This window comes from Diadema antillarum, unplaced genomic scaffold (genome assembly GCF_040938485.1).
Source record: "Diadema antillarum isolate AM-2024a unplaced genomic scaffold, OU_Dant_1.0 seq00001003_RagTag, whole genome shotgun sequence".
Classification (NCBI taxonomy): domain Eukaryota; kingdom Metazoa; phylum Echinodermata; class Echinoidea; order Diadematoida; family Diadematidae; genus Diadema; species Diadema antillarum.
Genome location: NW_027271841.1, coordinates 192,198 through 207,380, shown reverse-complemented (window position 1 = coordinate 207,380; position 15,183 = coordinate 192,198). Strand labels below are relative to the sequence as shown.

At 40.7% G+C, this 15,183-nt stretch overlaps 1 protein-coding gene across 1 annotated transcript in view; it reads left to right on the top strand.

The window, feature by feature from the left end:
* LOC139742499 (protein timeless homolog) overlaps positions 1-7,914 on the top strand; it is a 35,349-nt gene extending 27,435 nt beyond the window's left edge. The window contains exons 30-33 of the mRNA XM_071653035.1: positions 5,084-5,502; positions 6,284-6,794; positions 6,825-7,155; positions 7,763-7,914. Of these exons, the coding sequence (XP_071509136.1) occupies positions 5,084-5,502; positions 6,284-6,794; positions 6,825-7,155; positions 7,763-7,914 (1,413 nt within the window). The remainder of the gene's footprint in view (positions 1-5,083; positions 5,503-6,283; positions 6,795-6,824; positions 7,156-7,762) is intronic.
* Positions 7,915-15,183: the final 7,269 nt, after the last annotated feature.

Here is a 15,183-nt window from a genome sequence, read left to right as displayed (position 1 = left end):
GAGGAAAGTTTCAGCCCATGGGCAAGCCCCATCGTGATGGTGAAGAAAAAGGACAACACCTTCAGATTTTGTGTGGACTACAGAGCACTGAACGCAGTCACTGTGCGAGATTCTCATCCAATCCCTCGCCAAGACGACTCTATCGATGCCTTGTCCTCATCGTCCTACTTCAGCGTCATCGACCTCTCATCTGGATACTGGCAGGTCCAACTACACCCTGACAGTAAGGAAAAGACAGCTTTCACCACGGGCACTGGCTTATATCACTTCAACGTAATGCCTTTCGGACTTGTAAATGCACCAATGACCTTTCAACGCCTGATGGAACGTGTCCTCCATGGATTACATTGGTCTACATGCCTGGTGTATCTGGATGATTGTATCATTCTTGGCAGAAACTTTGAGGAACATCTTGTGAACCTCCGCGAAGTTCTCCAACGGTTCAGAGAGGCAGGACTCAAGTTAAAACCGGCAAAGTGTCAGCTCTTCAAAAAGGAAGTGACATACCTGGGTCATGTGATCAGCCAGACAGGAGTTCTACCCGATCCAGCCAACACCAAGAAAGTGTCAACATGGCCTCGACCAACAAATCCGACTCAAGTAAGATCATTTCTTGGACTTGCATCATTCTATCGTAGATTCATCTCTGGTTTTGCTCAGGTGTCATCCCCTCTCACAGATCTCACCCACAAAGGAAGACAGTTCATCTGGACAGATGAGTGTGAAGATGCTTTTAACCACCTGAAACTGGCCCTCACAAGTCCACCACTTCTTGCATACCCCGACTTTGGCGAAAAGTTCATTTTAGCCACCGATGCTTCCCAAGATGCAGTCGGAGCCGTCCTTTCTCAGATGCAGGAGGGAAAGGATCGAGTAGTTGCCTACTACAGCCAGAAGCTGACAGAGACACAACGAAAATGGTCTACCTATGACAGGGAACTCTGGGCAATTGTGTCAGCAATTCGTCATTTCAGACATTACCTCAGAGGGCAGGACTTTACCATCATCACAGACCATCGCCCCCTCTTGAGCTACAACAAGGTCCCAATCCAGGATGACTCATCTGGGCGCAGAGCGAGATGGATAGTTGAGCTGAATGCCTACAAGTTCACCATTACACATCAGAAAGGCACTGCACATCAAAATGCGGATGCCATGTCACGCCTACCAGAGCACTCTCCACAGGCCATCAGTATGGTAAACACACGGTCCTCCACACGAAAGTCATCTACACATCCGCCAGACCAACACGAGACTCAACCCCAGGCAAGTCAAATGACATCCAGTACAGGGCCAGAGAACTTCATCCTCGACAACCACTATGCCGACTTGAAAGACCAACAACAACATGACCAGGAGATTCAGAGAATAATCATGTATATCAATGAAGGACATCATCCAACGGTGAGAGAAGTTCGTCGACAGACCCCTCGTTTACGGCGTCTCATGTGGCAATTTCCACGTCTCGTCTTAGAGAATGACATCTTGTATCGAAGACGGCAAAACAATTCAGGGTCAACTACACTACAGGCAGTTATACCAGAGTCTCTAGTCCCTCAAGTCTTGGAAGAGATCCATGGCAATCCATCCTCGGGACACTTTGGCACCCAACGCACGCTACATCAGGCAGAATCAACATGCTACTGGCCATTCATGCACAGAGACATAAGCAACCACTGCAAAGCATGCATCGCCTGCGAGTCAATCCGACAACCAAATCCCAAACACAAAGCCCCACTCCAGAACATCAAGACTGATCACCCCCTTCAGATGGTCTTTGCCGACATTGCCGAACTCCCAACTTCACGAAATGGTTACCGCTACATACTGGTTGTTGTCGACCACTTCAGCAAGTACACCAACATCTACCCCATGCGAGACCAAACAGCCCAGACAGTAGCCAAAATCCTGTTTGAAGAGTATGTCAAAGAGCATGGAGTTCCTGAATCTCTTCACACAGACCAAGGAAGGCAGTTTGAAGCCAGAGTAGTTCAGGATCTCTGCCAAAAGCTTGGTATTCGGAAGTCACGGTCCTCACCATATCACCCCCAAGGAGCTGGCATTGTTGAAAGAGCGAACCGAGTGATAAAAGATCAACTTGCAAAGTACATAGCAGGCCAAGGAGGAGACTGGGACAAGCACATACATCAACTCCAACTAGCATACAACACCAGTGTCCATGCCAGTACTGGTTTAACGCCATACTTCATCATGCACGGGCGTGAAGCAAGAACACCAGCCACTACCACATGCCCAGTTATGACTCAACCATACGATTCACAGCACGAGTACGTCACCGACATATGTTCGCGACTGAAAAAGGCCTTTCAGTATGCCCAGCAGAATGCAGACCAAGCCCAACACCGACAGAAAAGAGACTACGACACATCTACCAGAACCATCAGGTATGCACCAGGAGATCTCGTTTGGCTACACGATCCTGTTAATGCAAGGCATAAACTAGAGCCAAACTGGAAAGGACCATACAGCATCATCGCAGCATCACCAGACAGCTTGGACTACAAGATAGTCGACATCCACAACCAAAATTGGAAGAAATTGGTTCATCACAACAGACTCAAACTGTTTCGATCCAGAGCCTTTCTACAGAGTAAAGGACCACCAGTGTCACATCCTCCTTCAGGTGACCAGAGTAAGCAACAAAATCCCAGCACTCCAGCCTCATCATCACCTGTAAGTGACGAGAGGAGACCCACAATTTCCTCTCCATCATATACTTCACTTCCTGCTTCGATAGAGGTAACATGGTCAGCCATCACCCCAACTCCAGCTGACCAGTTCCAGCCCCAAGATGACCAGCAGATTCCAGGTCAACGCCAGGTTCACCCAGCCGACCAGTTCCAGCCCCGAGATGATCAGCAGACGACAGGTCAACACCAGGGTCCCCCCGGCAGAGATGAGACTGACCAACAGCCTAGGTCAGACTCGGCTCCACGACATCAACGCCATGACCAATCCATTCATCACCAGGCGGCAGATGATTCTGACCATTCGTCACGGTCAGAAGAGTCTAACACACAGCCACCAATCCAACCGGTTCGACTTCGAGCTGAGCCGGACGATGCTGAACGACCACGCCAGCAGGTCAGGGAGCAGCAGACACACCACCAGCCCATCCAGCACCTCAGACCAGGCCAGATCAACCTACCTGAGGGACGAGTACATCGCCACCAGCCCATCCAGCACCCCAGACCCAGCCAGACCAACCTCCCTGAGGGACGAGCACATCCCCTTGCCCACTGCAACCAGGGACCACAACCTCCCCGGGAAAGCTCCACCGGCCCGGACGTCGACGACCACCAAGGCAACATCGGGCAATCCACACCGCAGCAACGGGTATCTGGTGAAACAGCGCACGAACCAACCGCAGCCCGAGCTCCGGGAGAAACCAGGGAAAGACAGGTTACCCAGACTCGTTATGGTAGACAGATTCATAGGCCGCAAAGATTTCGAGATTTTGAAATGTGAGATGTTTGCACTTATTAGAAGGAGTGGTTAGACTTTGCCAAAATTGTAATTATTGTGATAATATGAAGTTTGAAGGAAAAAAAAAAGTAGAAAATAGGAGCATTAAGGTGCATCAGTATGTTTATGTTAAAGTTGTTAGCAGTTAGTTTTTTGAAGGCAGTAAGTGATTAATGGTGTTTGAAAAGCACTATTAAAGTGAGAAGAGGATTAATTGTATTTTGGGTGTATATAGGGAGATGAACCAAAACTATTGATTTTATTTTTGGTTTTGAAATTTTTATAGTATGAGAAACGCCACAGGAAGGTAACTGGTGTAACACAGATGAAAAAAAAAAAAATAAGCAAATCAAAATTAGAGTAAATAATAGTATATGAATTGATAGTGTTTGTATAGCACAGTGTTTGTATAGCGCATAACACAAGGTGATAATACTTTGATGTGTTTATATGCTGAAATAAGTATGGAAAAATGGGTATGGAAAAGAGAATTGATTAGTTATGAGAGGTAATTTAATATATATGTGTGTAATTTAGATAAAGTGGATTAAGTGTTAACAGAAACAGAATATTGGTTGTGAACAGAAATGGAATATACTGTCGTTAACAGAATATTAATTGTCAGGAAGGAATATATGTTACTGTGTATATTTTGATTAGGATAGAAAGACGGAAGATGAGAAGAAAGTGATGAATTTGGTTAGGGTAGGAGATAGACTGAGAAAGTGTATTTATACAGGAAAAGTGATGTTTAGTGTTATAGTATACGTAGATTAGTGATTTTGGAAGGAGGATAGAAGATGAGTAAGCGCAGTGTATAAAGTTGATTTGAGAAGAAATAATAGCAGTTTGAGATGATGGAAGGAGTATTTAAAGAAGAAGGAATTGTGTTTTTGATGTGATCAGTGCGATCAGTTTGACAAAATAGGATATATGTTTGATTTCATTTTTTTTGGAAAAAAAAAGCATAAGAAAATGAGGACATTTTATTTTGTAAGAGGAAGACTGATTTGTAGGGACTTATTTTGAACCATTTATTATCAGTGTTTTCCCCCTTCTGTTATAACATGTACCACCCCTCTACACACCAATACATCAACCCACACTACATACATATTCACATCCACATGCATCCACGCACCCCACCTATCACAGACACACCACATATCACATGACATTTTCCCGCTCTTTTCACTTCACATCCATTGGTCCATGTAATACTGAAAACATGCCAAAATCACCCAAGCCTACACATCATTTACATATTATGAATATTTAGCTGTAACCTTTGTTTCCTTATTTGCATGTTTTGTTATGTTGATTCTGTATATGAATATTCATGTTACAACCTGGATTTTCATGTGAACTCATGCTAAATTATGAAGAATAAACTGGCTACAAGTTAGTTAGCCAGGGGACTCCTTGTCTGCTGTTGGTGTACATGTGATGAGTGCTAGAGAGCTGAGAGAACCCGAGCCTTACAGTTGCATATCTTTTTCATCTTATGGAATAATCAATTAAATAAATATTTTTTAAAAATTAGAAGTTTTATAAAAAAAGGATCGCTAATCCTTTTCTTTATTCTTTGTCAATGCAGGAGATTTACTGGCGCATTCCTGGTGAGCTGGAGCCCTCAGAGCTGCGAGAGTTGGCTGATTCCATCGAACTGAGGGAAGGGGTGGAGGCAGTAACCAAGGACAGGCAGGAGAAGAGGAGTAAGAAGTCCAACGCCCGCTACCAGATGCTGAAGGAGATGGCGCTGTCACGGCGCAAGGAGAGGAAGGAGGGGTCCTCTCGCCGCAAGCAGCGAAGGGAGCGGACGGAACCTGCCGAGACTGGTCATCTGACCGAGGAGACTGCCAGGGCCAGCGGGGTGAACGTCGCTGAGCTGTATGATGCCGAGACTGACGTGAGTGGGGATGATGATGATACGGGTGGTGCGGCACAGGTGGAGTCTGCAGTCCAGCGTTCCAGGATCAAGAGATCACTTCCTACCGACTCCTCCAGTGATGACAGGTGAAGAACAAAATGATATTTACAGAGACAGAGAGAGAGAAAAATGAATACATAGATAGATGGTTAAGTAGATAGATATATAGATTGACTGAGTGAGTGATTGAGAAATAGATAGATAGGTTGGTAGGTAGGTTGGTATGTAGGTAGATAGATAGACAGACAGACAGAGATAGATAGATTGAGTGATAGATAGGTAGATAGATAGATTAGATAGATAGATAGATAGATAGATAGATAGATAGATAGATAGATAGATAGATAGATAGATAGATAGACAGACAGATATGTTGATAGATGTACAGAGATACAGATTTTCCGTAAATCCATGGTGTCTTCTGCTCTACTGCTGTGTGAATTACATCATATATTCCTCTGCCACAACTCTCAGGTCTCCAGCTGTGCATGTAATGTGCAAATAGGATGCACTTGAAGTGTCACAGAATGATCCACTTCATACTGTTATTATCACCCATCATGTAGCTATCCATTTTATCAATGTTTTTTAGAATTATGCCTCCTCAGACTTCAGCTAATATGTGTTTTATATCAGACTTCAGTTAATATGTTTTGTGTGTAATTGATGTAAAAGTTCATGGCATATTTTGAAGATTAGATGCTGTTGTGTTGTTGCATCTTGATTAAAAAAAAAAATCATGTTCAACTGCACTTTCTGTCATTTATCACATTTGTACTCAAACCGACAAAATATACATATGATTCAAAATGAAATGACCACTGATATTCCAATGATCATGTTTTTTTCTTCTGTGTCTATTCATAGTGATGATGACAATCTCGAGACCTTCCTGAACAAGAACAGGGTGACAGCGCCCTCTCAGGGCAAGCCCACAAAGCGAAGTCGGCTCGTCTCCAGTGATGACAGTGATGGAGAAGACACGAATAGGTCAGAAGGCCAAGCAAAGTTTGCCAAACTAGAGGAGAAGTCACACTCGCTACTCAGTGACAATGATGGAGATGATGATAAAGATGGATCTGGTATAGAGGATGTTGAATCAGGTTCTCAACAAATCCCCACCATCACCAGTCAACAGCCCTCTGCATCATTACACCTGGTTCTGAGTGATGATGGTAATGATGAAGGAGGAGATAAAAATGAGTCTGTCAGCAACAAAGCAATTAATGATGACTCAGACGACAGCAAAAGTGAGATTATCGAGATTGTTTCTAGTAAGAAGAAGAGAGCTTTGAAGAAACAGGCACCATTTGACTTCAGCGAGGATGAAGACAGTGATGACAAAGGGGTTAATGACGAGGATGGAATGGAAGATGCTGTCATGGAAACGGGAGCACATCCAACAAAGGAAGATTCTCCCACCCATGACCAGTCTCTGCATTTGGTCCTGTCAGAGGACAGCCCAAGTGATGCCGATGTCACGATGAGAGAGGATGCCACGACCACCATGACCGAAGACGATGACGATGATGACGAAGACAAGGAGGAGGAAGTCGCTGAGGAGAGTGTTACCATGGAAGATAATGCCACCAATTTCCTGGAGGATGACACCAGTAACACTACCACCGACAATGCTGCCAGCTGCCTCGACAACAATGCCACCAACGAGAACAAAGAAGTTACCATGGAAACTGCTGACACTGGAGATGATGAAGAATGGGAAGAAATTTTAGATGATGGTATGTCTGTTCAGTTCTTATTGTTTTCCTGCAACTTCTGGCTCACAAGGGAGAAAGGAAAAAGGCTCAGAGACAGAGATGGAAAAGGAATTGCATGTAAATTTGCAACTCCATTACACGCTATCATATCAAAAATTAAGTGGGGAGGGGATCATGCAAGCTTGTGTTGTCTGAGGACTCAAAATATTTTCTCTGCTTTTTGAGGATGTGTCAGAATGAAACTGTAGACCTCTTTCTGTCTATTTATACGCACTGTAGACCTAAGTACCCGTTTGGTAACTTTTTTGTGGATGCTGTCTCTCTGAATGTTCCATGTGAACATTCACAAATCTTTCTCAGAATGTATTTTCTGATAGTTACACACCCATATATATTGTAATCCAGCAAAACAGGGTGAAGTCTTTTTGTAATCACTTGTGTGGAATCCCTGATATTATTTCATTCTTGAAGTATTTAGATTTGTTTTTAAAGAGGTGGTGTGAAAAACAGTAGCAGGCATTTGAATGATGTGCTATCAACTGATGCTAACATCATAGTCATGACTGAAAGAAAAGTGCATGTTTATTATCAGTTGATGTGCTGCTATTTTCCCTTGCAATTTCTGCAGACAGCGACTTCAACATGACATCCAGCAACAGCGGGGTTGCCAAGGCGACAGAACCCACCCCCGAGGCTTCCAGTGAGAGTGATTCTGATGATGACGTACCTCTCAGGAGGGTTGCTAAGCGACGAGTAGTTTCATCTGACAGTGATGAGTAGTAGACCACCGTCAGCTGTTGGAATTGAGGGGGGGGGGGGAGGAGAAAGGACTACAAACCTTACCCATTACAGGCAGAAAAACTATACTCTATGGAAGTATGTACTTGTATTTATATGTGAGATTTACCTTTAAAAAATGATATTGCAAAGAAAAAAAATGTATATTATTGGAACATAAGACATATATCTTAAGTTTAGACACAATATAAGATCAAGAAATAAATTCATACTAGAAGGAAGCTGGAATCCCATTGATTACATCCCTCAAAAAAGAAAGAATTAATTACATGCTTCAAGAAGCAAACAGGGAATATTTGGCTATGTGATGGATGCCACCAGGACAAGTCCTGCAGTCAGCTGAGTATTTGGTGATGAATATCACGTCACGCCTTCTGTGTATGGCTTAGATCCCTCACAGATCATACGAAGGAATGCCCTTGCCTGCACAGCAAGCTACCAATCAGGAATAACCAATCAGGAATGACCTCAGAGATAATCCCAATCCCCCCCCCCCCCCCCCCCCCCCCCCCCCCCCCCCCCCCCCCCCCCCCGGTAATGTAGATTTCAATACCATGGAAATTTGCACTCGTTAGGGCCATTATTCCCTGGTATTCCATTCATTGCCATCAAGTATGATAATTATCTTGTTTCTTACACCACAGTGTACAGTTTCTAAGAGTAGCTATTCACACAACATAAAGTTTGTGAGCTTTTGTGCTACAAATGAGACCTATGCCAGGCCATACAACATATTTGTATTATTATGCATTGATAATTTAACTGTAGTGAATAAGAATTAAAATCATCCTGAGTGGTATATAAAGGTGATTTGTGATCACAGAGGTGACATTGACATCTTGTGAAGATAAGATGACACTGCGTTGTCATCGTGTCAGCAGCAATGCCAGATTCATACTCAAAAGCTTTGGCATTCCCTAGTCCTGCCAATACTGAATGGGAATGCATAAAGCCTAAAGATACAAGTCTAGGTTATATGATACTTGCTCCAGCAACAATTGCTCCCGTGAAATATCTGCCTAAGCCAAACAAAAATTCTATCCACAAACATAACCCTAATCGTAACCTTCACATAAAACTAAACGTTACGTACCCTATCACAACCCTAACCCTAAGTCCTTGGAGAAAATAAGACTGCAGTAATTGTCACAGGAGCAAATGTCGAGTCACCACATGTATAACATGCAGTTGGAAAGACAACAGCTGCTTCAAATTGATCCTGACTAGTTTGAATACTGGCAGGTGTTTTAGTAGTGCATCGTGAAATGATGAAGTCCTTACATGCTTTACGAGTACAGCTTGATAGTAACTTTATGTACCGGCAGGACAGGTACCTTTCATTTCATTGTGAAATGATGAAGTCCTTACATGCTTTACGAGTGCAGCTCGATAGTAACTTTTTGTACCAGTACCTTTCATTTATAAGCATTAATTTGAAAATATAAAATCAAGTATAAATGGGTGAGTAGGCCTACTTTCATTCCATATGTTTTGTTTTTGAAGGACTCTTGTTTGTTCCATACAATAACACAGTGCGATGAAAAGTACTCTTTAATTAAAAAGTATCATAAATATTTACATATGTCTATGTGAGACGTGTACAGATATTGGCAGTACCCAATGCACCTGGTATATACCAGTACACTTGTGGAATTATGTCACTGTTAACTGTTGAAATATACAAAGTGATGTAAAATCCTGTATTTGGACAAAAAGTATACGGACTAAAACTCCTGCACAATGCTACACATCTGTATGTATATATGTATGTGAGCTGTCGATATAAAAGAACCAACCTTGTATGACAGAACTCTCCCTCCTCTATATACTTGTACATTTGATACTCTAACAGTGCACAATTTACCATGTATAATACCGTTAATTGCATAATAAATGGCATCCTACGAATGTACATTTCCAACTCAGTGTCTGTATCACATAAATTAGGTAAACTGCTGGTTGTATTGTATCATTTCCTTTTCCTTTTCCTATTCTTTTACATTGTACCTATCAGTTGGCTTTGCTTCCTTTTTTTTTTTTTTGTTCACCATTCTTTTTTCTTGAAGTAGCTTCGACAAACCTATAGTTAAAATAAAAAATAAACACAACAAAGGAAATTTAAAATATTGATTTCATCATGTTTGGACTAGTGTGACCATCAAAAACTGCATATACAGTCTGTATTTGCAATTACATATATTGCATATACATGTATTGCATAAATTGCATGTACATATATTGCGTCAATTGCATATATTTGCTACTTTGTCGTCCACTGCGCAGTGATAAGAGAACATTGTCTAATCACATACGACCCCCTCGCCTTGGAGCCCAGGATTTATTCTCAAGATAAAAGTACATGTAGTGTTTGCTCTTCATTAACTGTATTAGAACATACAGTATGTCCCCAAAAAAATTACAACGGGACCCCCCGCAATGATATCTTTACAAATAATGAATCAATCTAAATACAAATTCATGATATGAAACTGTAACTCATTGCCCACATCTTACAGAAAACCCCATTCAATTTCCTTCAGTGGTCAAAGAGAAATGAGGAATTTTGTAGAGGATGTCAGGAATCTCTTTTGTCCAAGTTCTATTATTCACGCACTAGAGCATTGAATTGCTAAAATTGGAAAAATTAGACTCTTGACATGCTTTACAACAATCTACATTTCTCTGTGACCGCTTAACCAAATTGAATGAAGTTTTCTGCAAAATAGAGCTAAGATGTTATATTTTAAGGCCCCGAAGTAGCACTTAGACAGGTCGATCATTTTGGATGTTATCAATTCGAAAATTTGATTGTAATTTTTGAGGGACATACTGCAGTATGTCCCACAAAAATTACAATCAGATTTTCGCATTGATAACATCCAATATGATTATTTTCTTTTCAATGCTACTTCAGGGTCTTAAAATATAACATCTTAGCTCTATTTTGCAGAAATCCCCATTCGATTTGTTTAAGTGGTCACAGAGAAATGGGGATTGTAGTAAAGCATGTCATGAGTCTGATTCTTCCAAGTTTAGCACTTCGATGGTTTTGTGTGTGAACAATAGACAGAACTTGGACAAAAGAGATTCCGGACATCCTCTACAAAATTCCTCATTTCTCTTTGACCACTGAAGCAAATCGAATGAGGTTTTCTGTAAGATGTGGGCAATGAGTTATAGTTTCATACTCTGAATTTGTAGTTAGATTGATACAATATCTTTAAAGATATCATTGCGTAGGGCCCCGTTGTAATTTTTTTTGGGACATACGGTATAGCATAATTATGGTACATGTACGCTATGTGCTTAGTCTGTTTGTGTGTGGTTACTGTCTGTAAGCTACATAGAAATGCAGCACATGTATGTTGTATCATACAGCACACAGTATGTGTATGTTGCATCATACCGCACACAGTAAAGCATTCCTTCCTGTTGAACAAGAAGACAATCACATTGACTCACACACATCGCGTCAAGTGATCAATTCTATGATCAGCCATGCAACTACTGACACATCGGGATGAAAATGTACTTTTTCTGTGCAGAGCTAATACGGCAGTTTAAAGTGCAATTATGTTGTGTAATAAAACATGTTGAGTAATTTGGTAAAATCAGACAAATGAGAGATCATTTCATTCGAATTTCACATAAAATCAAGTCTTATGAGAGTTTCAATGAAATATTCTCATTTATTCATCTGATTTTAACCTTTTGAGGAGTTTTATCGCAAAATGGGCTAAGCGCCATTTTAAACATTTCAAAGCAAGTCCATCGTCAGATAGAGCAAAATAAAACATTTCCAGTAATACCTCACTTGTAACATAACAAGAAATATTCTAGAAGTTCTGATTGAAATATCCTGTATTTTCTTGGTATTTTCTTTGTTTTTTATCACCTTTAATCACAAATATATCAAATTGACAAGAACAGAGTTAGCTCGCTTTGCGATAAAACTCTTCAATTATTAAAGTAATTTTAAACGTACAAAACGTAGTGCGGAATTAACTGTAAGCATTTCCTCATTTAGGGGCAAACTGTCAAAAGCTTGTCCACATCTCTAGCTACGAATATAAGCAAAGCTCCTTGATATTGCAGTAAACACTAGTGAAAAACTAGGGATGTCACAAAAAGACATACACTAATTATAATGCACACATAATAAAGTGCATTGTACTGTACAAGCAGAGTAAAAACAAAAACAAAACATTGACACATAATCTGGATTTTTTTTTCTTTATTTTCATGCAATTACTGTCCACACATTGTCAGTACAAAATGAAAAAAAAAAAGAATCAGCAACATACACACACAAACATACACATAGGTCATGTACTGATTTGTTTACAAGTTTTTCTTTCAATGGGATATCAATCTTTACAATGCATTTTGCATACAGAAGAGGAAAAGAAGGTGACAACTATTCATAACTTTGGGGCCTTGTTCCATAACAACAGCTCTACAAATAATAGTCTCTAGCAGTATCTGGAAGTTCCCATGTAACATCTCGGTGTTTCAGTTCCTATAAAGATTGCACTGACTGTAAACAAACAATTGTGGTGTTGTCAGTATGTGTTACCTATCTGAGTAAAGCAACACTGCTGTACATGACCTTTCTCTCACAAACTGCATTACCGCTATTGATATGGATACATCATTCACTATTGCATTTCAGACAGAATGCAGATCACATGTCTCAATGGGTACTGTGGCCAACAAGACACAGGGTCCAAAGATATCTGTTGTGCTAGAAATATTCAGTCCAACACAAAACATCACAACCAAGTGGTTATTTTTCTTTCAAGTCCACTACCATCAGTTCTCAACAACCCACGCCGGAAATGGGAAAGTTTCACAAGTTAAATTTCTCAAACCTGTATCCCAGATACAGTGGATTTCACATACAGCCAAAATAAAGCAAACTCACATTGTTGACTGGTCAGCTGTGATGCCTAAACAACAAACAGAGAGATGTTTGTCTATATTTTTATCTACCATGAGAGTTTGAGGATCAAATCAAACCTCTGATTTGACCACAATACAGCATTCTTTACAGACCCTTGCCTTTCCTTGTCAATTCAAGAGACCCAGCGATAGCAAATGGTAAACCACCAAATTTGTGTTTGATTTCATGGTGTTTTTCATCAAAGCCCATTCAGCAACTGGATGCAGGTTTGTGGTGGTGTTGTGTTTCTCACAGTGGATGCAATTTGTGTTACAACTTAGCAGTGAAATAAATTTTAGTCACTTTGCTCACTCTGAACACCTGTCTGCTCTTATTGGCTACAAGTATTTAGGGTGGTGTAGAGGGAATTTGTAGTCAGTTGTATGTATTCTTAATTAACTGTTTCACAACTTAACCACTGTACTCCCAATTTGTGCAAACATATGGAAACAGAAAGAAACCTGGAGGCCTGGTTACCATGGTTACATCATAAGCTTGTACTTTGTAGCATTCACAAATTTGTATACAGCAATCCACAACAATTCTAAATAAGTAACACATAGACGATAAACACAGCTTCCATGTTCTCTACACGTTGGGGCACTATTGCATATTCCATAATTAAATGAGGACAGAACTGGACTGCTTACTTTCTTCAGCCGTTGCATACCTGTAAGACATTTCTTGACAGACGAGTGATAGGGGTATCATATCTGCATTGACTTATAATAATTTGAATGGAAAATCAATGAAGCAATGACTTGGCTATGACGTACATCACCGTGCCATCTCTGTTGTGACAATCTGTTCTGAGGTCACACTTACTGTCAACTCAAAGATACAATTTCTTAAACAACAAGCAGCTCCACATGGACTGCGCTAGGCAGAAATGATTGAAACATTTACCCATTATTGTCGTATGACACTTGTATCTGTTATGAACAAGACTACAGAGAGATTACTTCAGATGTTTGCTCATTCTTTTCATGCATTTGGTGAGAATTCTTGTTCCAAAATAAAATCTTGCAGAAAATACTTGGCATCTTGAAAAATGCTATGAAAAGCCCCATCACTGAACTGGTGGTTTTTACACAATGCAAGTTCACATGCTATTCTACACCTGCAATAAATTCAACTCTTTACTGCTGGTGTAATGGGAACACTGATATTTCACACTGTTTTAGATCTCTGCATACATGTATTCATGTTCTCTCCCACGATTAGAGAGCAGAATCCTGCAGTTTTTAAAAGTTTCACAATTGTTGAATAATTCAAAGGGTTCCAAATTCAATGTTGTGCTGTACAAGTGGAGATTTTATATAAGTGTCTGACAGTGAGGTTATGTAAATCAATGGCGGACTCAATCAGAGATAGTTTAAGGATTCCTCTAACCACACTCATGTGAACTATACTGGCCCCTCAAAATTTTATCAAAGTGGAGAAAGTATGTTACATGGTACTACTGCTACCAGTCAGTCACAGGATGTTCTCTTTGGTCCCCACCTAACGGCAGTTGGCCAAAGCACACAAGTTTTCTAACATTCAAACATCAATTTGCAAGTTCAAGGGATGCGAAGGAGGGGGATGACGTAAACCTTCACACAAAATACTGTATACGCTATATATTTCGCGGGGGTTTTATTTTCGCGAATTTCGCGAGTCGGGAGCTATTCGCGAAATTATCAACACGCGAAAATATTACCTTCCAAAATGAATCCCTTGCCTTGATGATACGAACATTTCATTACTGGTATACCATGTCACGGCTTACCGAACAGACCATACTGGCTAAGCTTGTTTACGCACGTCCACGTCTACTTGCGAATACTGTAGAGAGCCAATCCATTATCGCAAGGGGACCACTCATCAGAAATCTAGCGCGATGGACTTAACCACTTCAAAAATGTTGAATTCTAACTTCCCTAGTTCGCAGAGTTTGGTAAGTTTTTTTCATGCAGTGTATAACTAGTATCATTCTTATTTGCTAGTAAGTTGAAAATTCACACTTTCTTTGCCACTTCATATTTTCTCTGGTCCCCCAATCGCGCGAATTTAACCACTCGCGAAAATGTGTGACAGCGGCAATTCGCGAAAATTTATGTACGCGAAAATTATAGCGTATACAGTATACAGTCTGAATCTTAATGTGTCATTCTATCGAGTGAACCAGCTGACCACTACAGACAGACTTTCATAACTCACATATGTGACGAATGCCTTGAATTGTTGGACGTGGAATATTTGAAAACTTATAAATAGTAGCATACCCCATTATGATAAAGGACAATATCTTTTTTTTTTCACAGGCA